This window comes from Cavenderia fasciculata (genome assembly GCF_000203815.1).
Source record: "Cavenderia fasciculata unplaced genomic scaffold Scf_Dfasci-G-b-285a01.f1-5, whole genome shotgun sequence".
Taxonomy (NCBI): domain Eukaryota; phylum Evosea; class Eumycetozoa; order Acytosteliales; family Cavenderiaceae; genus Cavenderia; species Cavenderia fasciculata.
In genome coordinates, this window is record NW_004457708.1 from 421,958 (window position 1) to 445,486 (window position 23,529).

At 33.0% G+C, this 23,529-nt stretch overlaps 10 protein-coding genes across 10 annotated transcripts, besides 2 other annotated features; 5 read left to right on the forward strand and 5 right to left on the reverse strand.

Moving 5' to 3' along the window:
- Positions 1 to 50: 50 nt before the first annotated feature.
- DFA_03852 (uncharacterized protein) lies at positions 51 to 641 on the forward strand (the record flags this gene model as incomplete). The annotated part of the gene is made up of 2 exons (XM_004366205.1): positions 51 to 90; positions 172 to 641. 2 exons carry the CDS (start codon positions 51 to 53, stop codon positions 639 to 641), a joined length of 510 nt encoding a protein of 169 aa, XP_004366262.1.
- A 164-nt stretch (positions 642 to 805) lies between these two features.
- DFA_03853 (uncharacterized protein) lies at positions 806 to 5,050 on the reverse strand (the record flags this gene model as incomplete). Its single annotated transcript, XM_004366206.1, has 6 exons — positions 806 to 1,768; positions 1,843 to 1,976; positions 2,043 to 2,255; positions 2,344 to 4,335; positions 4,498 to 4,683; positions 4,942 to 5,050. 6 exons carry the CDS (start codon positions 5,048 to 5,050, stop codon positions 806 to 808), a joined length of 3,597 nt encoding a protein of 1,198 aa, XP_004366263.1.
- Positions 5,051 to 5,183: 133 nt separating this feature from the next.
- Positions 5,184 to 8,931, reverse strand: DFA_03854 (uncharacterized protein; the record flags this gene model as incomplete). The annotated part of the gene is made up of 8 exons (XM_004366207.1): positions 5,184 to 5,225; positions 5,254 to 5,851; positions 5,922 to 6,113; positions 6,274 to 6,598; positions 7,647 to 8,040; positions 8,120 to 8,331; positions 8,554 to 8,660; positions 8,918 to 8,931. 8 exons carry the CDS (start codon positions 8,929 to 8,931, stop codon positions 5,184 to 5,186), a joined length of 1,884 nt encoding a protein of 627 aa, XP_004366264.1.
- Positions 8,932 to 9,120: 189 nt separating this feature from the next.
- Positions 9,121 to 10,204, forward strand: DFA_03855 (uncharacterized protein; the record flags this gene model as incomplete). Its single annotated transcript, XM_004366208.1, has 3 exons — positions 9,121 to 9,220; positions 9,567 to 9,984; positions 10,084 to 10,204. 3 exons carry the CDS (start codon positions 9,121 to 9,123, stop codon positions 10,202 to 10,204), a joined length of 639 nt encoding a protein of 212 aa, XP_004366265.1.
- A 1,837-nt stretch (positions 10,205 to 12,041) lies between these two features.
- Positions 12,042 to 12,063: a sequence feature (Short protein (DFA_03856, EGG18362.1) was converted to a misc_feature.).
- Positions 12,064 to 12,140: 77 nt separating this feature from the next.
- Positions 12,141 to 12,199: a sequence feature (Short protein (DFA_03856, EGG18362.1) was converted to a misc_feature.).
- A 163-nt stretch (positions 12,200 to 12,362) lies between these two features.
- On the forward strand, positions 12,363 to 15,017 carry DFA_03857 (uncharacterized protein; the record flags this gene model as incomplete). Its single annotated transcript, XM_004366210.1, has 6 exons — positions 12,363 to 12,474; positions 12,868 to 12,893; positions 12,980 to 13,132; positions 13,207 to 13,356; positions 13,431 to 13,617; positions 13,699 to 15,017. The coding sequence occupies 6 exons, from the start codon at positions 12,363 to 12,365 to the stop codon at positions 15,015 to 15,017; spliced, it is 1,947 nt and encodes a 648-aa protein (XP_004366267.1).
- Positions 15,018 to 15,113: 96 nt separating this feature from the next.
- DFA_03858 (uncharacterized protein) lies at positions 15,114 to 19,054 on the reverse strand (the record flags this gene model as incomplete). Its single annotated transcript, XM_004366211.1, has 7 exons — positions 15,114 to 15,460; positions 15,527 to 15,832; positions 16,229 to 16,815; positions 16,895 to 17,129; positions 17,207 to 17,526; positions 17,603 to 18,365; positions 18,439 to 19,054. The coding sequence occupies 7 exons, from the start codon at positions 19,052 to 19,054 to the stop codon at positions 15,114 to 15,116; spliced, it is 3,174 nt and encodes a 1,057-aa protein (XP_004366268.1).
- A 173-nt stretch (positions 19,055 to 19,227) lies between these two features.
- Positions 19,228 to 19,668, reverse strand: DFA_03859 (uncharacterized protein; the record flags this gene model as incomplete). Its single annotated transcript, XM_004366212.1, has 1 exon — positions 19,228 to 19,668. The coding sequence occupies one exon, from the start codon at positions 19,666 to 19,668 to the stop codon at positions 19,228 to 19,230; it is 441 nt and encodes a 146-aa protein (XP_004366269.1).
- A 634-nt stretch (positions 19,669 to 20,302) lies between these two features.
- On the forward strand, positions 20,303 to 21,429 carry DFA_03860 (uncharacterized protein; the record flags this gene model as incomplete). The annotated part of the gene is made up of 2 exons (XM_004366213.1): positions 20,303 to 20,686; positions 20,767 to 21,429. The coding sequence occupies 2 exons, from the start codon at positions 20,303 to 20,305 to the stop codon at positions 21,427 to 21,429; spliced, it is 1,047 nt and encodes a 348-aa protein (XP_004366270.1).
- Positions 21,430 to 21,594: 165 nt separating this feature from the next.
- On the reverse strand, positions 21,595 to 22,335 carry DFA_03861 (DUF51 family protein; the record flags this gene model as incomplete). Its single annotated transcript, XM_004366214.1, has 3 exons — positions 21,595 to 21,964; positions 22,034 to 22,156; positions 22,223 to 22,335. 3 exons carry the CDS (start codon positions 22,333 to 22,335, stop codon positions 21,595 to 21,597), a joined length of 606 nt encoding a protein of 201 aa, XP_004366271.1.
- A 346-nt stretch (positions 22,336 to 22,681) lies between these two features.
- Positions 22,682 to 23,211, forward strand: gtf2a2 (transcription initiation factor IIA gamma chain; the record flags this gene model as incomplete). The annotated part of the gene is made up of 3 exons (XM_004366215.1): positions 22,682 to 22,834; positions 22,920 to 22,970; positions 23,059 to 23,211. The coding sequence occupies 3 exons, from the start codon at positions 22,682 to 22,684 to the stop codon at positions 23,209 to 23,211; spliced, it is 357 nt and encodes a 118-aa protein (XP_004366272.1).
- Positions 23,212 to 23,529: the final 318 nt, after the last annotated feature.

A 23,529-nucleotide genomic window follows, 5' to 3' on the forward strand; every position in this document is an offset into this window, starting at 1 on the left:
ATTATTTCTTAAAAGAATGTGAATAATACTTATTAATAATCAAAAGAAGGATGATTGTGGATCACAAATACATCCAACCAAAAGTGGTCAGTCAGAATCCAGAGTGAGAGGATGGTTGACACAACAATCCGACCCACACCCAAATTAATAAAAAAAATATTTGTGGTGAAGTGCACAATTGTGATAAACCACATGGTATCAATGTTGGGCCATTAATTGATAATTTAAAGAATAATCTATCATGGATGGTCAGACAACAACAACAACAATCTATAGACACACCTATTTATAATCCACATAGAATAGATTTCCCAACAAGAGGTTTATGTTTATTGGTTAAAAAATCGGATGAAATACATAGATTTAATCAATTATTTAAAGATAGAACAATTAAAAAAAGATATAGAGTTTTCATTTATGAAAATCAAAATGATAAAGATAAAGAAATAGAAAAGGATGGAGAGGAGAAAGAGAAACTACGTGTTGGAAGATATATACATTATATGAAACCATCAAAATCAACAATTAAACAATTATCATTAGATAAAGTGGATGGATGGCATGATTGTATATTGGATATTATCAGTATTGGAAAAATGGAAATAGTGTGGGACATATTCTCATTTGAACTTTTATTTTGAATTGAGGAAAGAAAAAAAAAACAGACAAAGTAAAAAAAAAAGACAAAGTACAGAAAAAAAGGGGAAAATCAGTAAATTGAGATCAACATTATATTTTCTATCTAATAACTTACAGCTGGGGGGGGGACTTTCATATTTATGCAGGAAGGCCCTGTTAAGGTTAACTAGGTCGTGTCTACCCTCCCAATATGCACGATATCGGCAGGTAAAGGACGATAAATCCATGGCCTGTAATCTGCGGTTTGGTGTAAGATTCCCAATAAGAGAATATTCTTTGCAGCGCTCGAGTCTCTGTTGAAGAAATGATCACAAACTGGACAATATAGCCATTGCCATTTAGTTTTAAATGGCATTTCTGTCGCATTTGGGTTCTTTGACTTCCAGAGATCTTTGATCTGACTATCACAAAGAGACTTACCAAAACCATAATCGTGGGTCGAAACAGAGTTGCTTGTAGACTTGTTCCCATCCTTTTGACTATTGCTTTGATCTTGGTCCTTACAACGATCATTAGTAGTTGAGGACGATTTTGACCTCTTTTTCTTATTTTTGCTAGCATCCCTTTTTTGTTTTTCAAAATTAAACTTGATGATAGCGTTGATAAGTTGGTCCTTTTTGCTGTTGGTAGCACCACCCTTACTATCCTTGTGAGAACCTCTTTTGTTTTTCCCTTTGGTTGGCTCTTCTTGTTGATAGTATTTGATAGAGTTTAGATTGCAAAACTCTATCAACTCCTTGACAGTCTTTTTGCTTAAAGAGAAAAGGGATTCCAATAGCATAGTTGGAGAGGGTGAAGTATTTTCAAGTGATATGAATACTTTTAGAGTTTCATTCATATCATCTGCCAATTGAGACACTTTCAGAGTTGAATCATTCTCTTTGTCCGCCAATTGAGCCTTGGAGCATTGACAATTGTAATCAGTCAATTTGCAACCATCACATAACTTGGAATCCTTTCCTTGCCAACGAACACCATTGTCTGAAAACGTGGAGGATATGGGTGCACCAACAACATGGGTCTTTTCAAAAGATTCTGGCAACACATTTTTAACCTTTTGGTGTTTAGCTTTTTCTAGGAACTTGTTGTTGTTGGTAGAATGAATTTTGGAGGCACATGCATTATGAATCTTGGAAAAAAAAATATTAATGAATGGCCATTTCGAGGGTTGATCTAAAAATTCAATTATTAAAACACACATACTTTGGAGGTATTAAATTCATTGACAAGACGTGCCTTGTAACCCATATTCAAAAACAGTCTGAGTAGTGTCTTTGATGTACAACCAGTTCTACCACCACCTCGGGATCCACGGAAAAAATCAGACCCTCCAATATCTATAAAAAGAAAGAAGATTAATAACAAATAATAATAAATGGTTTGAAGAAATAAAAAAAACATACAAATCACTATTCTATTTTTCGGGATTGTTGTTGGTGGTACAAAGCTCTTTGCATAGGCATATTGGGCGCGCTTCTTGTCAATGTTCCTGTTCTTGTCCATGGTCTGAAACGTATAGGACGTCACTACATGGGAATAAAGACGACATTGATCCCTATGGGTAATTCTTTCATACTCTATTCGTCTCAATACAGATTCTACATTGAATAAAGTATCTAGGAATTAAAAAAAAAGTTAGTTTATAAATATTAATATTATAATATATAGGTGGTATAGACAATGAATATTTAAAATAACACTTACCAAAGGTATTATAGGTTGGCAATCCACTTTCAAATTTGGACAGGACCGGGTTCTTTTTGTAGTTTTGTTGTCTTGCCAGAAGACGGTCAGTGCCCATGAGGTTGTAATAAGATGCCACTGAAACCACTCGAGCACGATTCATAGAGTCTACAATCGTGCATTTTGACCTTCCAGGATCAATTCCGATATAAAGATAATTGCCACGGTTGTTTTCCCTCATAACTTTCCATTTGCTTCGGCGCCTTCTACACATTCCAGAGTGATAAAAATCTCTCTTTGCTCTTATATGTTTCTCTTCATCTTTGTAAACGCACTTTTCATTTTTTACAAAAGGTTTAGAGTAGGAGGAGTAGGAGAATGAGTGTGAGGGGAGTGAGGTATAGGTCAAGGATGAGGTATCGGTGGAAGAGGGTGGAGTTGAGGTATCGGATGAGGTGGTTGAGGTATCGGTCAAGGATGAGGTATCGGTGGAAGAGGGTGGAGTTGAGGTATCGGATGAGGATGAAGTGGGTGGGGCATCGGTCAAGGATGGGGAAGAGGGGAGTGAGATATCGGTCAAGGGTGAGGAAGGGGTGGGCAAGTAGGAGGACGGAGATGGGGACGAGGTGGAAGCGAGACACCTTTGCACGGCTTTTTTGAGGGTTTCCAACGTCATGAAGAACCAATAGTCTGTCAAAGGGATATTTTTTTCTCTCGCATAGGTCAGTATATCTTTTTTCGAGTTTGATTTCTCTAGATCAAACTGTTCAATTTTTTGTTCTGACCATATTTGAACCCCAAGGACCGATTTCAACAAAACACATTCCACTTGAAGACGATCTTCTTTGATATTCTCTACGTCGATTTTACGGGATGTGGCCTCTTCAACTAGATGTTCCAACGTCCATTGTTTAAGTTTAGGAAAATCTTTTGTTTTGTTACTTAGATTTGGGCGTTTGGTGGTATTTTGATTGGAGGACGAAGGGGAGGATGATGAAGAGGAGGTGGATGATAAGGACGACGAGGAAGACGAGGCAGATGATGAGGATGACGTGGATGATAAGGACGTGGAGGAGGACGAGGAGGACGGGGACAAGGCAGACGAGGAAGACGAGGCAGATGATGAAGATGACGAGGCAGATGATGAAGATGACGTGGATGATAAGGACGTGGAGGAGAAGGAGGACGAGGCAGACGAGGGGGAATTCGATTTAAATGTTTGAACTGGGTCAAATTGAGATACCTTTGGAGCCATTTTGTAGATATCATGAGCAATCAAAATATAGGCTGCTGTTATGTGCAACGCAAACATGACTGATGGATGCGGGGCGATAGCAATGAGCCTTTTAGGAACTATCCTACTTACATCCACCTCTTTGTCCTCGGTTGTGCCTTTGGCTTTATCTAAAATGGTGTGATAAGATTCTTGACTATAGTCAACCATTTCGTAATCCAAAGGATTGGCATTAAAAGCCTCTTTGGCTGCCTTGCAAGGGAATTGTCCACAAACAATAATGAGCTTGGACGTTGTCATTGAAAAATGGTTCATTAATTCCTTCACCATGATTTCATGTTTGATTTCATTTTCAAATCCGCCAGTAGACGAGTCGTGGACAAAGGGATATGCATCACGAATTCTAAATTGCATCGAGGGATCGGATGTAGTTTTAATAAGATTGAATAGGTTCCGCATGGAGGGTGCAATTCCTGACCTGTTACTGTTGAGTGCTATCGAGGTGGTGTTGAGAGCCTCGTGTAGAAAAATCTCCACGTGGGGTGACTCAGGTTGGTCAAATTTGACGAGTCGATGATTGATTTCGGCAATTAATGGTACTGGTGGAGGGAATTGATCATCCTTTGAATCAAAGGGTGGCATTTTTTCAAATGCATTCCTTTTTAGTTGAATATCAACCGAGTACAGATCCATCAGGTCACCACATAAATCCAATCTTTTTTCATGTTCCGATAGAATAGGAATGGTCGCATCACATTGTTCGCACACCATAGGCAAATCTTTAAGTGAGTGGGATGACAAACAATTGGCACAGATAATATCTCTATCCTTGACTTTGGGAATGTTTGGTTTCAACCCAACTTGTTTTGCCACAAAACAAGCATAGTGGGGATGGTTGTATGAATATGAATGGTTCTTTTCCATTTCTTCTACTTGTTTACATTTCCATGATTCATCATCATCATCATCGGAATCATCCATGGGTGTGCCATCTTGACCGTTTTTTTGAGAGACCAAACTTTGCTCTGGAAAAGATTCTTCTAGTTTTTGTCTCTTTTTCAAATGGTATGGCAAGAGACGGCAATTCATGGATATTTGCACATCAGAAACTACTTTTTCATTTGCACCTATATAAAGATTAAAATTAAATATTAGTAAAATGAATGGGTCGTAAAAGATAATAATGCTTTAAAACAATGACATTTACTTTTTGTTTGGAACCAGATATGGCTGGGAACGTTGGTTGTCACCATCATCGCCCTTTGATTGATTAGGACCGACATTTTTTGGTTATAAATGTAACCAATATTGTCTCTTTCGTAATCATTAAAGTTGGGGTGAATTGTTTTTGTTGACCCGTTGAAATCGAATGGGTTGTCTTTTACATACGGTGATTGCAAATAATCGCAGAGGACTGATTTTCCAACAAATCCAATCGTATAGTAACGAAAAAGAAACGATTTTTTTGTTGAAGCAAGAGACTTTGGCATCCATTTCCTTGGCTCATTTCTCTTCACCTTTGGGCTGTCATTGAATAGTTTCTTGAGAGTTCCTTTCAGTGTTGGCAATGAACAACAGTACCAATCATATTCGATTTTAATAGTGCTAGTAGGTAAAGATAACCATTTTAAAATGCTAACTTGACTGGATTTGCTGTAGTCAAAGTCTTCTTTAAAATCTATTTGCAAGCGTTTTACCATGTCTTGCCATAAAACCAATTTCAATCTTTTAATATTTTCCTCTTCTTGGACTCGTGTATCAATGTTTGGGGATTCGATATCTCTAAGTTCCAATTGTCGATTAAGATCCTCCAATTTAAAATCTTTAAAATCAGGGAATTTTTCTAACTTTATATCCACAATCTCACTACGAGGTCTACCTCTTTTTTTTTTTGATGATGGGGATGGAGATGTAGTTGTATCAGACGAAGAGGATGGTGATGTTGTTGTATCAGACGAAGAGGATGGTGATATTGTTACATCAGACAAAGAGGATGGTGATGTTGTTACATCAGACGAAGAGGATGGTGATATTGTTACATCTGACGATGAAGGAAAAGAAGCCAAGTGCGAAGCTTTGAGGATCTCAATTTCCTTGTCGAAAAACTTAAATCTATCCAATGGATAGCCACTTTCCAATGGATGACCAATTTCTTTTTCCAAATTAGGTAATATTTTTGAAATATACCTTAATATTTTGTGTTTGTCGGTCAAACCAAGGGACATATCTATTCCAGAGTTGACGATTATACTGACAAACAACTCTATCGAGAATGGGATAAAAGTACTGTTGAATCTATAGATAAAAAAGAGGATTAGTTTTAAAAATATAAAAAAAAGATATTGGTCAATTGTTTTATACATACTTTGCTTGTGGTGCAAAGCTATTCAATGCGAAAGGAGTAGTTTTTATCGTCTCCAAATCGGACGTCATGAGGGATTTCAATCCTGTAGGGTCATATCCTTTTGGAAACTTGTATCCATTTGATTCACAAAAATCCATTAAAGATGGATATTGATCTTTTGTCAACTTTGAAAAATCGATTGAATTGTCCTCTCTATAGAAAAAAAAATAAGATTACAAAAAAAGCATTTGATTAGTTAATTATAATGAAAATAATAAAAAATAACAAAAGATATAATAATAATAATAGTTACGGATTAATTATATTTTCCAAATTTAGCATTTTCAATCTATTCAATTGGAGGGTATTTAACCCACTCCAGGCACTTATTGATGTTGATGATTGGATCAACGCTTCCAACTTTGATGAGAGTTCAGATTGTAAATAATCACCAGATATATGTTCTTCAACCTTTAATTTCTTTACATTTTTGCTATCAATCTCTAAATCTGTGGCCAAATTTGATATTGAATAAACAGATCCATCAAAATTGATTTCATCAAAGTTTTCAGGCCTTTTGTCACCCAAAAACTGTTTCTTCTTTTTTTTTTCCTTGGGAATGGCTGGCTCTTGATTTTGCTTGGCCTCTCTTTCCTCTTTTAATTTTGACCTTTTCTTTTCGCATTCCAAATTATGATCTATAATGATAAATGTAATAAATGTTAGAGAGGTTTAAAATTAAAAAAAAAAAAAGGTTTGACAGGCCTGTCACTGCATAGAGAGAGCTTCTTGCTATCAATGGAGGTATCAAAGATCACTCTAATCTCTGCAATAATTAATACGCGCTGTATTACAATTATACTCTATAAATTCTATCTCTCTCTCCACAATGAGGCAAAAGAGATAGGTGATGCGTTGATTGGATAATGAAAACAAAAAAGAAATGGTGTAAAAGCAATGATTGTAATGTTTTGCATTATCGATCTGATGGAAAGACTGGGACCAACAATGAGGCGAGTGGTTAGATGGGTGGTGCATCTCGATAATAAAAACAAATATAATCAAAACAAGAAAGGGTAAAAGAGGAGCAATGGTAGTGATTGATTGCAGTATCTGATGGAAAGTTAAGTGGTAAAGAAAGTTTGTCGGATAGGAGAGTGGATCAAACGAACAACAAAAAGGATGCAGAGCGATAAAGAGTGGTAGATTGGTACTTGATTTGGATCAAAAAGGATTATATAATTTATGAGTGAACACAAGAGGTCAATGATATGTAAAGATGAACTTGGCCAACAATGAGTAGTTAAAAGGAAAGAGATGGGTGGTGCATTGATTGGTAAACCAATGAAAACAAAAGATAATCAAAAAGAAATGGTGTAAAAGAGGAGTAATGATAGTGATGTGTGGGTTCTTACACTAAAAGTGTAACTATAAACAATACTCGCTGTATTCTATCTATTGATAATGTTGTGTTGAGTGTGAGATGTTATTTAATAGTTTAATATACATTCTCTAAATTTGGTTTCTGTGAGTTGTTCGAGATGAAAAAAAAAAATGAAAATAAATATTAAAAAAAAAAATCTGATCGACACTCCGCAAACTGCCCACCATCCTCTCAGTAGCGGTCATCGACCCCTTTTGACGTGTATGAGCAAAAGATAAACAAAATGAGAGATAGAGTTACATGAACCGACGCAAGAAGATATTTAAAAAAAACCTGTGATGGTGTTAATATCAATGACATACCTTTTAATGGTTGAGATGAAAATATTAGTTTGAGAGCTTGGTACCCTTCACCGATATCACCATCATCTATTTTGGCAAGTATATCCTCCAGAAGATCCGACACCAACTTGGACTCGTGGTGGAATATGTTTCGGTCATCTTGACGGTCTAAAGCACTCTCCACCATCCTTTTGCAGGTCTCGGCCACCTCGGCCGAGTAACTATTGCAAATGGAGTTGGCAAAGGCGGTTTTATAAGAGTGGCAACAGCCAATTGGATTCAGATCTGGGTCAAGGAGTGCATATCGGAGGATTTGATATTTTGCAACCATCTCGTCTACCTTGAGTTTGGCAAATGTTCTCGATAGCATTTTGTTGACGATTTTCTCTTTTGCTTGGACATCTTGTGCAGAATTCTGTAAAGAGTAAACAAAGAATAAAATAAAAATTAATTTATTATTACACATCATAACTGTCACAGACTGTTATACATACATAATCTCTTGGACTATTACTGCTTTTGCGTGTGTCTATGTCCATCACCTTTGAGATGATGGCCTCCACAATTAGAGAATCCCATCGAATCGGCAAAGTCAACCGATTTTCCATTTTTTCATATAATTCATTTGTTTTGTTCTTTGAAAGAACACTCATGTCGTAATACTTTGGTATTACTTTTTCGAGTTCTTGTCGGGACAAACTAAACACTAAAAATGGTAAAATACATGAAATCGATCAATTAGTTCATGAACTTATCTGAATGATTCATGTTCAAAAAAAAAAAAAGGTTGATGATATCTTACTGTTATTAAAGTCGTATACAAATATTAAAAAAAATTGGCCTACTAACCTCTTAACAGAGTGATAGTATCTTGCATATTGGCCGAGATGTGTCACAAACAAGTTTTGTTCGTTATTCCACTTCTTACCCATGAGACGATCGAGAGGGTATTGAGTTGTTCTTGTCTCTGTTGCGGATGGAAGTGGGCCATTCATGATGACCACTGTGCGATAGTGAACCTCAATTAGAAGCTTCCTATATAAAAAATATATAAAGGTAATACAATATAGCAGAAAGATAATGAATTGAAGAAAAGATAGATAAAATGAATAATGATGTGATGAGAAAAAAGAACACTTTAAATAGAGAACATTGGAGCTTGATGAATAATATTTTATTTTAAACAAATGTTTTCTTGTCTTTGTTGATTACCAACAAAAAGTGAGGGTGATACATATACAGATGGGGTTGTGTCCCAATGATATCATAATCGTATGGTGGTTTCTTAATACCCGAACTGTGTCATCACCACCGTTTAATGGGGGCATTCATGATGCCTAGGTGAGCCACAGCAGCACGATCATTTATGATTCAACATATGAGTGAGGGGGATAAGGAGGAGGATAGGGGGGTGGTAGTCATGGTTGGATATGATCACCAAAGCACGATCATTCTTTGATGTAACCGTCAGATTATGGGCGTGTTGATTCACTATATGAGTGAGGCGGATAAGGAGGAGGATGGGGGGTGCGGATTAGGCTCATTATATGAACCAAGATCTAAAATGGAAGAGAAGAGGAGGAGGGAGAGGGGGGGTGTATGATACCAAATCAGGGTATGATTCTATTGTTGTTTCTTCTTTTTGATAGGATCCATTTATTAATGAGAGAGAGGGGCTATTTGCTGTTGTTGTTTTGAAACAAATGTTCAAACCTCGCAATGTATCAGGTCAGTCACCTACGGCACGCATAAAGATCGCACTATCTCATGAGAAAAAAAAATTTAAAAAAAAAAAAAAAAAAAAGTGTAGAATCAATAAACAAACAATTAATTATTTAATTAAATTGATAATATCTTTATTTAATGAATTATCAATATTATAGATATATTTTTATCTTTATTTTAAGCATATTAATCATGAGTAAACTATCACTGCATCAGCAGCAGCATCAGTATCAGTAGCATTAGTACCAATAACAACAATCTCTGCATCACCAGCAGCAGCAGCAGCAACAACAACAACAACAACAACACTTCCAACAGTCTACCAACGATTAATTGGCGACCGTGTTAAACCAACATTCCCATTAAGACAAGTGCAACGCATTAGAAATAAAACGTCATTCCTGTTGAGAAGACATACAAATGGCGACGAAGTACTACAAGCAGAGGTTCTAAGAAGTTTGAGCATGTCTAAACATGGAAGAGGTATCAAGACAACTCTCGACCCCAAAGGAGAAAAGATCAACAAAGATGGTACAGTTTTTATGTCACCAAGAGATTTTAGTTGTATCAACATCATTAGAAAGATGCACAAGGAAGCAAAAGATGGAAAAAAGAATTATTATAAAGCGACACAGTAAGTTGCATATACGATATTAACTAGTAGTAGTTGTTGATGTATACTAATTCCTTTCTTCAAAAGAATATTATCATCAGTGTCACCTTTTCATACTAGTAAGCAACTAAGAGATTTTGGGTTCAAATTTGCAAATGGAGCATTCACAAACGCCAACAAACATCATGATCATCACAGAGTCATAAGAATAAGAACAATACAATTACAATACAATACTTAGAGATATAAAAGTCATGATGATGATGATGTTGATGATGATGATGTGAATATTGATCATCAACACAAGTAGTATAGGGTAACAAGTTAAATTAAATCTCAATCATCATCGTCATTTGATGGATGATGTCTGTCTCGAATGAATGAATGAATTTAACTTTAGGATGGGTCTCGCGCAGTACAATACAAGTAGTAAATATGAGAACACAGTACAGCACAGCACTATCATGTCATGAAGAGAATTAATTAATTTTGGAGGGAGAATTTTCATTCATCATCATCATGACACCAACAACAATAACCATCGATCGATTAGATTCATCAAGATATTTTAAACAATCATCAATCAGTCAATCAACAATGGGAATGACGCCTTTAGAGGACATGACGTAGACCAACAATCACTCTGTGATGATTCACAACTAATTTTAAAACTATGTCAACCCATTATAGTTTTAAATTTGTATGATAACTCGGCCCCTTCCTCCCTCCTCTTCATCTCCTCCAGGCCTACATCTCTTTCATCCTCCTCTTCCACAACCGCAATGAAAAGAGAAAGATTTTTTCATACACACAGTTGTTAGATGATATGTTGTAGATATTTAAATGGGATTCTCAAAGTTGGGGAACCAAACAAGTATGGTTTGAGTGTTGGGGGAATTGATCGATCATTTGGCGTGCTTGGAGTGTGCGGGTTTGTTTCGGTAGGTATATTCATAAGTTTCCAAACAAGGCCATTTGTTTACCGCGTGAGGGCAAAGTTGATTGGTCGTCAATTTCTTCTTTCATAAAGATTGTATGTGTTTTCTTTCTTGATGATGGGTTTTTTATTTTAAATCTATAACAAGTCTGTATATATTGGTACTTTAAATATAGAATCAATTGATTAGAGACGAGTTGGTCCATTTTTAAAAACTGTAAAGATATGTATCTTGTAAAATTACTGTCATAAATACTGTTTACTAATTATTATTTATTATCTTTTAGAATGGATGGTTTTGATAGACCGAATGCGAAATTGTCCATGACCACTAGCCTTGATGGGTTTTAAAAGAGCCAATTACAATAATACTAGTATGTACCAAATAAATAACCATGATATCGATATATGAGATTAAGCTACCATTACTCTTGAGCGTTCACAATTGTTTTGAGATTGACCACTTCTGAATTATTTGATTATTGATCCATTCCAAATATACTAACCATCTTGTCTAGCGTTGCTGGATGTGGCATGCATTGAACACTGCCGACACCAGTGCATATAATGTTGAAGATTCAAGGCACCTACACCTCTTGCGTTGGCGCTTGTCTTTTTATTTGATTAATCGTGATCCGATCCATGTAGCACGTAGTTTTATATGGTTGCATGTTTACTATATGAGATAGGCTTTGAAGAATAGCATTTTTTTTATTTGAATAATCTTTGAAACGACGATCCAATATCACCAATAGATACAACTTTTTGTGCTCTTTCTGTTTATATCATTTGTTTTTCCAAACAATGCTTTCTAGACCTCATCTTAGCCCATGGCTAATGGCGACTTTACGGAAAGTACTTTTTAGAAGGGTGAACCTCTCGCAAATTTTTTTGTCAACCATTTGATAGATAATTAAAAGATCTATCGATTGGTAAAAGAATAATTAAAAATAAAGAAGACCATAGAGAGAAATAAGTTTTACAAATAAATAGATTCTGAGGCGGTACTCCCAACCAAAAATTTTCAAAACCCCCAAAGAAAATAAATATTCATTTTTAAAAATTAAAAAAAATCATGAGAGTTGAGAAAAGAAAATTGGTCGAGAGCTCATATTCTAGACACCTCAGCAGTTTACATTATTTAATTTTTAACAATTGCTTTACTAAATATATTATAACAATATACAATATAGAGGCATGTGGCGATATTGATGGATCATTGATCGTAATCCCTACTTACAACAATACAAAGTAAGTAGTTTCTACCATTGTAATACCATCGATATGTTCATTTTGCATTTAGTCAACAAGAGGTTCAATGTTTGGCACCAACTGTACAGTCAGATAAATAGAAACATTTGATGGAAATTGTAACAAGTCCCTTTGAAATATTCACAACATTGAATGCTACCAAGAGGTTCTCGAGGTCCGTGACGCCACCTGCAATTTCCCACTGCAAACCATGAAGGTACTCAGACCTTCTTTGCCTGTCGTAGCCGAGCCCATCAATGTCGATCTTGAAACATTATTCAATAAAACAATATCTTTTATCCTTCATTCTGTCTCGACTTTTTGTTTGTATCAATTGTTTGGTTTATAGGTACAAATACTATTGGTGTTATTTGCTCCAACCCCAAGCACTTTTGCCTCGTCACTCTGACTTTTTGTTTTTATATTGTACTGCACACATCAAAAAAAGAGTATTAATGATTTGATAGTTAGAGACAAAGTAGTAAGAGATAGTAGAGAGAGATATATATAAGAGATGAGACTATCATTACGAACATACAGTTTAATGTCGGTTGCGGCAACAGCAGGCATAGTGTATCATGCCTATAGCAAATACCATCAGTTCTATCCTTCTGGTGTCTATTTGGCAACGGCCAAGCATTCTCTATTGGTATTTGCCAATATGTTACTTATATTAGCATATCTATTGGGAAAGTTGGTAGTTTACTTATATCTAGATAAAGTACAAGAACGTGAATCTGAAGTATGTCAAATATTAAGAAAGAAAGAAAGATTAGATTTAGATTGAATTATTCTAACTTGTTCTTTTTTTATCTCTATCTTTTATAGTATGTTAGTGATAGATTAAAATCATCAATTACCGATACTATACTTGCATTAACCATCTTTAGAGATCATTTCAATGCCCAATTTGTATTCTTATTCCTTTTATTATTATTCTTTCAAGTTTTCCATTGGTTAACAAAGAATCGTGTAGAATATGTATGTTAAATTCAAAAGAATGAATATTTAGAGTAGAGAGAGAATTTATTAATCACATTGTTCATTTTAATTAGATTGAACATACTCCATATAACTTTTTAAATCAATGCAGATTGTGTGCATTGATGTTATTCCTTTTGGGTGGAGACTTTGGTTTTATTTATTATGCCGTCTTATCATTAATGAGAGAGGGTCCAAATGTTATGATATTATTTGGTTTAGAGGTAAATACAACAAATCAAAAAGAAAAAACAAAACAAATGTATTGTTATTAATTTATTGTTGTTATTATATTTAGTTTGGATTATTAGTTGTAACAAATATATCAACATTGATTACATTTTTCATTAATATTGAAGGTATCAAGAGAGAAGGCAGATGGGATAACAAGGGATTGTACATTTTATATTTGGAATTTGTTACCGAATCCATCAAAGCTGCACTCTACCTTATCTTTTTCTTTGTAACTCTATTTTACAATTATGGTAAGTCGCGAGAGTAACAATTATATATATTATGTATTGCAAACAATATTAATGTATATATTTTCTCTTTTTGGAACCTAGGTTTACCAATTCACATTATTAGACAAATATTTATTTCATTAAAGACTTCGATTAGAAGATTCAATGATATCAGAAAGTATAGAAACATTACAAACGAAAGATTTGCCGATGCAACAGAACAAGAACTGGCCAACACTGACAGAATTTGTATTGTGTGTCGTGAGGATATGACACATGGAAAGAAGTTGCCGTGTGGTCATATTCTTCATCTTTCCTGTCTGCGATCATGGCTTGAAAGACAACAATCATGTCCTATTTGTCGTGCAGATGTATTGGCTGATCCACCAGTTGTTAATCATCATGCAGCTCAACAACAACAAGCACAACAACAACAACCAGCAGTAGATGTTGCTGCACCAGCTCAAGCACAGGTTCAACCACTCGACCAACAACAACAACAACAACAACAACAACAACAACAACAACAACATCCAGCTGCTGGAGCGGCAGCAGTTGCACCACTTCAACAACTACCAAACTTTAGACCTCAAATTGCAAATCCACTTCTTCGTGAAATGTTGTTGCAAAATGCAGTCAGAAATGGTAGATTACCAATGTTAAATATGAATAATAATAATAATATGGATGGACAACAACAACAACAACAACAACATACAATTGCAATCAATCCAAATCAACTTTTGAATCAAACAACTCAACAAAATCAATTGCTTCAACAAAGATTACAACAACAAACTTTAATTGCCAATGCAGCCTCTAGTACAACTGAATACAATCCATTACAACATTTAATGTTTATTCAACAACATCTTCAATATCTATGTCAACAAACAGAATTATTATCATTACAATTATCTTTAAATCCTCAATGGACAAATAATATGAATAATATGAATAATAATAATAATATTCAACAACAACAAAATAATAATAATATTGATAGTAGTAGTAGTAAAGATGAAAAGAAAAAAGAAAAGGAAAAGAATGTAAGGTTTACACCTCCAACTCCTACATTTTCTTCAACTATGGCAACCTATATTAAAAGTAAAGAACATATTTATGACGAACCAACAATTGAAGAGGAAGACGAAGAAGAAGAGGAAGAAGAAGAAGAGGAGGAAGAAGAAGAAAATAATTATCCTTCTACTTCTACCACATCTACAACTTCTACAACTTCTACTACCACTACTACTACTACCAACTTTTCCTCAAACATTGATAGTAATTCGCCACCAAAGGAGGAAAAAGTAGTTAAATCACAATCCGACGACTGGAATGAACAACTTCGACAAAGAATCAATGCACTACATAAAGAACAACAAAGAGAAGACAACAACGACGATCAAGATGACCAATAAATTGAATGATAACAATACAGCAACTGTTTGTTACTTTTTTTTTGTTTAGATAATTTACAATTAGTTTTTGTCCACATATATGGATTTGAAATGAGTTTATTGAGATGATGATTTTTCAGGTTCCGGTTCATAGTATCCATAACAATATTTTGTGTCTGGATGTTTATATTCTCGTTGATGTATAACAGAATGAGATGATGTCCGACAAACCAATTGACACAAATCAAATTGGTCATGTGGTTCTCCAATAGGAGATACACCCTCTACCATTTGAACGAGTACTGCTTCCAATGTCTCTTGTCGTGCACCCAAACAACATGATACACAATAGGTATATTCTTCACAACACCTATATTTACTTGAACATCCATTACAAGAATATCTATCAAAATTATTTATATTACAACAACCCGAATCCAATTCAGATCTTAAACAAATATGTCCTAAAAAAAAAGAAAAGAGTTAATAAATAATTCTATCTTTATCTTTAACTTTAATTTTCTATTTACCTTGATCGTCAACAACATATTTTGAACTTTGTACAGTATATTTACAATAGGTGGAGTTGTCATGACTATTACGATTAGTTTGAACACCCCATTGAAAGTTTAATCTATTTACCAATGTTTGTATTTGTCTCTTGTCTATGGTCTGTTTTGGACTGTAAGGGTCATTGCCTCGTCCTCCTCTACCCCCACTATTGGTATAAAAGTTTAGAAAGATGATTGAAGATACTACAAACAATGCCAATACCGTTATGGTTGGTAACAGTGCCTTTCTCGATATCATCAATTGAATGATAAAACCTAATCTATCTATTAATAGATAGGTAGGTAGAGAGAGAGAAGAAGAATATTCTTTAAACACACACACTGCTTGTTAAGAAACTATAAACTATATATATATATATTTATATTGCAGCACTACATAATATGTTTATAAATAAATATTCTCTTTTAGATAGAATGATAAATAAATAAATAGATGAAAGCGAATTCGAACAACTAAAATAAAATCGAATAATGAACTTTTCAACGTGTCACAGTGAATCACTATGGATTAAAAAATAAATTAATAAATATTTTAAATACATATTATTTATTGATTGTTGTTGTTGTTGATATTGAGGAAATAAATTGAAAAAGGTATTTGATATTTAAAACTAAACAACTTTCTTTGGTCTTTTGGTTTTGTTTGTTGATTCTCTATACAAATCGATCGTGTAACTAAAATATCTTCAACAGACATTGATTTAAATATTGATGGTGGAAGAGGAGGAAGAGGAGGAGGAGGAGGATTGATTTCTTCTTTTGTTGTTATTGTTGTTGATTTAACCCAATCAATGACTATTTTCCTTGCCAATTTAATTTGTTCAGATGATTTTATAAACAAATCAATTTCATTTGGTGTCATTTCAAGTCTACCTGGAACTTGATTGACCAAAAACTTTTTATCCAAACAATAGACTAGACATTTAAATCCAACCTCGTATCGATTGATAGAACCAGTATAGAAAATCGAATCTAACCAATCCAATGTTTGTTTGTAATAGGTCAATGTTCTTGTTAGTCCAAATGGTTTGTCTTTAGACTCTGATAATATTTCAAACGCTCCAATTGAATGTGCCAACTTTAAAATGTCAAGAAAATCATCTCTAGAAAATACCCATTTTAAAAAGTCTAAAAAATCTCTACCTCTTAATCTTGATATAATCTCTTCTTTTACAATTGATGATTTAATAAATCTTTTAGTATCCATTGATATTTTCATATCATTTTCAATTGATTCTTTTATAATACTAAAAAATAAATAAAAGGTTAATTAATAATAAATAATAATTACTTTTAAATTTATATCAATGTTTAATATATATTTACCTAAATAATAAAGATGGATCATTTATAAAAGAATTGGAACGATTGATTCTAACAATATTATGTTTAATGTCATAAATCGAGTTGAATAAATCATATAAAATAAAATGATTCTTGTCCTCGACATGTACAACCAAAGATTGGAATGAATAATTTTGTTTTGATCCAATATACATAATCTTTGACCTACTTGGATTATTTTCACTATATAAATCATTTTCATTAACTATTTTTAGTTCTAAATTATATTAAATTATTAATATAAGATATAAATGTTTGATTATCTTTTTGTAAACATACCAATAGTATACTTACCATTTTTTAAAATGATATTATTATTATTATTATTATTCTCTAATTTTAAATCCCATTTGTTTGATTTAATTGATCCCAATTTACTGTTAAAGAGATTGATATCATTTGTAAAAGTAAATAATTGAATGGTATCAACTTTTTGAATAACTTTATAAATTCCAAAAACAGTGTCTCCATAGAGATAAAGACTAGTACCCATCTCTTTTGTAATCAATCGAATTTGTTCAACCATATTTTGAGCAGTCATTGATACACATTTAAAATATTCATTATAAAATTCAAATTGTTGATAATTATTTATATTTATATTCATTTTAATCCTACATTATAAAATAAAACACACAATTTGTATTAATTATAAAGTATCTTTAAAATTTTAATATATTAAATACATACTCTTGATTCTTAATTAATTGATTATTTAAAATTGATTGATATTGATTCATTTTAATAATATCATTATTTGAGTTGTTCATTTGAGAATTGATCATTAAAAATAACATATTTTTAACTTGTTGTAAACTAAATGCTTTAATGGTTGCAGAGGAAGCATGGTGATGTCCACCTCCACCAAATTGTGATACAATCTCACCTACATTGATATCTGGTTTTTGTTGACTTGATCTTCCAATGACAATAATACATTCAGGAGATTGAGCGAGGAAAATACCAGTTTTAATATCCTTGTTCATTTCCATTATAGTTTGTATAATGGGAGAGAGTGATGGACAAGCACCATCAAAAACAATTTCCCCAATATGAACTTTAAAATCTTCAGAGCAAGATGAAGACTTTTGGTGTTTAAAAGTGACTGTATAAATTGATTGACAAATATTTTCATAGATTGTCATATCTTTAGCTGAAAATGTTTTCATTGATGATATTTGTAATAAATTATTATATGATGTTGATAATGTTATATTTGATAAATTACTTATTGATGTATTTTTTGTCATAATAGTTGGAGAAGAGGAAGAAGAAGAAGAGGAATTGGAATCAATCGTTGACGATTCATCTTTAGGGATTAAACTTTTTCCACCCAACTTTCTAATTACATCCATTTTAAGATTAAATCTTGATAAATATTCAATTGCTTCAAAATCTATATGATTGGTTGAATTATAAGTTAATCTTCCTGTATCTTCATATATTCCCATTGCTAGCAAAAGAAAGTAGATTTGTGTTAACATTTGTTGTACAAATTTGAATAACTATTTAAATATTAATATTACCAATGATTGTTGCAATATCAGTTGATAGATTTATCAATGGAGTATTTTGTTGATTATTATCATTTTTGAGTTTATTGATCATCATGGAAGTACATGCACCACATTGTTGAGAATCTACTGATATTTGATTGACGCTGTCTTTGGCAACTCTTGGTTGAATGTCATCTTTGGTATCGGGATGATGATCGAAAACGGTTATCGTCAATTGTGGATCTATCATATCACTTGTCATCGATGACACCAATGAAGAAGAGGAGGAGGAGCTTGTTGGAAGATGTCGATACAATATCTTGTGTATATGTTTGAGACGTGCTATTTTCTTGGTGTCAACGATAATGATGTGACTTGTATTATCGATAACATCTTGACTAGGTGACTCTCCACTGATAAAGTTGAAACGTGACAATATATTGGATCGATGTTGTTGATAGAAATCCATCATATGCTTGTACTGTGTAGGTGGTAGATAACATATAACCTTGTACATCTGTTCCTCGTCCAAATTATTGAAAAATGAAGAGGTTGGTCTGTTCTCTTGAATGATAAAAGAACAAACTATCGATGATAATGTATCATAGTCACTTGCTATATGTCCTGTTATTAATATATATTTCATTCTGATTCTGTTTATCTATATATCTAATTGAATATTAGTATTATTGAACAATAAGCATGCATTATAATTAAATATGCAAGTGTTCCTAAAAAGGATATTTTCAAAAATATTTACTTTTCTTTTCTTTTCTTTTTTTAAAGTACTTACTATTACACTTGTCTCGTATTGTATTGTTAGTTATCCTTTCTTCTTTGAGAATCAGAGAATATTTCAGGTAACTTTGATAGTTTTAAAAGTACGATAAGAATACTATTGGCGTTATTCAATAGTTGAGTCTGTTCAGATTGAGTTGCCTGACGATGAAAGTCCCACATCTCTTTGGCATTGACTCGAATCTTGTTTCGTACACTTGCTACCAATGGCATTTGATAAGATGCTCTAATCAATTTTCGATACATTTTTAATGATTGTGGATCTGCTGTTGTAATCTTTATCACCTTTGACTTGTTTGTTGTTGTTGTTGTTGATATTGTTTCATCATTCTTTTTATCATTATTATTGTTTCTATTATTACTACTACTATTTGAAATGAATCGTTTAAATGATTGTAAAGATGGTGTCCCAACAACAACAAGTTGGTGTTGTTGAATAATTCTACTTGTAATTCTATTCATATTCATAGCTTAAGTGTTTGTTTGATGAGATCAACAATGAAAACATTTCTAGTTGATTATCATTCTTCAAAAAAAGATCAAGACCATTTTTTAAAAAAAATACTTTTATATGTTTGTTCATAGATAAACATATATATTCATTCAATCACTTCAAGAATATTCTTTGTCATCTCACATGATACATCTAGATTCATAGAGGTAAAAGGACTTGGGGGTGGTCAATCTAAATTCTCTCTGGAATCTATCAATAGTAAAGAGAGAGAGGAGATAGTAGTATTTAGTGCCAAGTAGTAGTAAAGTAGAATCATCTAATCATTGTTAGAAATAATGGAGTAAATGTGCTTATTTTTTCGTCTTTAATTCCATCAAGAGACTCTATACTCTATTTTGCTTGCGTCATCCCTTTAAATTAGTTTCCTTTTTCTTTCTTTTTTGAAAATATCTTGGCCGCGAGACTCATAGATCTTTCTAATTTTCATTCAAGATATCTATTAAGGTCATCGCGGTAGACTATTGTTATTGTATTCATTTGTATATTATTATTATTATTATATCTTTGTTATATATATTATTATCTTGTTATATATATATATTTTGTAAATATTAAACTTTAAATAGAATTAGAAGAGACGAAATGGGAGATAGTGTTGTAATGTATTTGTCATTTGACAAGAATATGCTTGCAAATGATTATGTTAATCCAAAGTGGAGTGAAGAGACCAAAGGCAAGATTATAGAGACTATTGCCAAGCAAGAACAACAAGAAAAGGAAAAGGTTCAACCCAACGCCTTTGAAGAGGCCGCCAACCCATTTGGTTTTGGAGGAGGCAGAATCAGAGTACAGAAAAAGGATGAGCCTGTCAACAAGGCACTTGCCAAGTTCCACCAAGACAGTGGGTTCCTCGATGTCATGTCATACAGCCATTCAGTGGGTCAACGTAACAGTTGGGGTAGAAGAGCAAGCAGATATAAAAGATTAGCTCCACAAGATGATGATGATGAACATGGTGCTGATTTTGTAAGATTTAAACAAAAAATAGATAGATAGATAGATAGATAGATATAGAATACTTACTTATATTTTTTTTGATTCTTTAGACTGTAACACTTTATGAAAATTATTTGGCACCAATCTTCCAAGGAATGTGTGTTGGTAAAGAGGTGATCCAACAAGCCGTCATTAGACACTATGGATTCGATGACAAGAAACGTACATTTGGATTCCGTGAATATGAACTTGGATTTGTTACAGTGTCAAACAAATCAGTGTCTGGAGGTACTGGTGGCAGTCCAGTACAAACATTGTCATTGACTCCAACCGTTATTACTACATCGGTCGTCTCGTTTGATGTTGATACTGGCAAGGAGATTGAATATTCCACCTCTACATTGGACTATAAGTTCAAGGACCGTTGCAAGAGAACTATTCTTCCAATTGATCCATCCAACCCACTCATCCTCGACGACACCAAAGAAGAGACCAAACAAATCCTCAAAGACAGAAACATCGATTACACCGTCAATGACGGACCATCGACTACCACTATCCTCGTAGGTAACCAACTCAAGGATTTCAAGATATACCGTAGACTCAAAGTAGATCCCTCGATCAATATCGATGATTTAACAACCAAGATTGCTGAATTACTTGGCAAGGAAAAGACTACCATTAAAGGTCTTCTCAACACTGCCACTCAAATTTGTTTAGAACCATCCTTTAAATTGGAAGAAGATACTGTTATTGATCCAATCTTTGTTTAAATAAAAAAAATGATAAATTAAAACAAGTATAGTAGTTTTGGTTTATATATATATATATAATTTACAAATAGTATATTGGTTGTTGAGAATGTCTATCTACAAAATGAGGAAGAGGAGGAGGAGGAATGGAAATGGGGGATTGTCATCACTTTTGATTGTTGTTGATTATTGATTATTATCCTTTTTATAATTTAAATATTGAGTATAGGATAATGTCTTTTTAGAAGATTGATATCTTGTCAATTTAATAGTTTTCAAAAAGGTTTCATCCACTTTTCCATGGTATCCAGCTTTTTTAACCAATGATCTAAGTGCTTCTTCTTTTGTCCATTCTTGTTCGGGCATTACTTCTGGTAGATAGGTTGCATTTCTCTTTTGACCGTCAGTATTGAATTCAATCCAAATGCCATGTGTTCCAATTTCCCAATCCCAACAATCTTTGGCATCTTCAAATTGGACAAGTAGTGATACAGCACAACTTAACTTTTCAAGTTCTCTTTGTGGTATTGGTTTAAATCTATCATCTTTTAATGCACTAAAATAATAGACAGATAAAATAGGTTAATTATTAACTATTTGTTGTATTCTTCTTATTCTTACGTACCTTGACAAAGCAAATTTATTTAAACCTTCAACCAAAGGAATATTTGAAAAGGTTCCAATACATCCTCTTAATTCATGATCGCCTTTACCATGCTTATCAATCTTCCATGTAACAAATAATGGGCTAAATGAATATCACACAAATATTAGTAAATGTCTCTTTCTCTCTTTTTCTTTTTGATACACATACAAAGGGTCATTTGTAAAAGATGGTTTATATAATTTCTTTGATTCATAATGTGAAATTAAAGAATCAAAACAATAAGAAACCATTTCATCTGATACTTGAATACTTGATGCCATTATTATTATTATTTATTTGTAACTAACTTTTTGTTTTTGTTTTTAAAGTATGTATATGTATTTATTAGTTTTTCTTTATATATATTTAATTGTACAATATGAAATACAATGATTATGATGATGATTGAGTACTAATAATATTAATATTACTTCTTTGTTCTTTAATAATAAGACTTGTTAATATGAATGAATGCAACGAACCAACCCCTTTAAAAAATATTAAAAATTTAATAAAAAACAATTTTGTTGGCCTGTTGAACTCCCACCTCCTCTTAAGTTGTTTTATTAGCTTTGTATATAATTATTAGATTCTACTGAAGAGTTATATATATATACAATATACTACATGTCGAATCCTCCAACAGCTAATAAGAGATACTATGAACTCTACAGAAAAAGTACTGTCGGTGAAGCTTTGACCGACACATTGGAGGAATTACTACTAAGTCAATACATTAGTAAAAACCTTCATGACAAGGTCTTGCATCAATTCGATAAGGTATACTATAGATATCTCATTTGAACAACAAGAGTACATTCTTCTCTAATCATACTACTCTTTATCATATCATATATATATATAGTCAATGAATGAAGCATTATCAACTATAGTCAAATCAAAGTATTCATTCAAAGTATGATCATTTAGACAATAGACTTTGACTACTATTAACAACGAAATAGGAGGAGATATGATATTAACAAAGATTTGCAATTGATTAGGGTGATCTTCATACATATAGATTCTGTGACAATGTTTGGACCTTTATCATTGACGATGCTAAATTCACAGTTGACAGTGGCGAACCTATTACTGTCGATAGAGTCAAGCTTGTAGCTTGTGATGCTAATCTTTCTGAAACTGCACCAAGATAAAGCATACACACATACATTAATATTCAAACAACAAACAACCAAACAACAATTAATAGGCAAAACACATAACATATTTATAACAACTTACAGAAGAAGAAGAGAGAACTAGTTTTTGGTCTGATGTTTGTAACAAAAAGACAGACTCCAACCCAACCATTCATTTATCAAACCCAACACCCCTCTTTGCATAATTATTATATTTTGAACAAGGAAATGAAGAATAGGTAGATAGATAGATTAAACACACACATATATATTAGAGAAGAAAGAAGTAGAGAGAGAGAGAGAGAAAAAAGAAGATGTATATTAACCAACTTA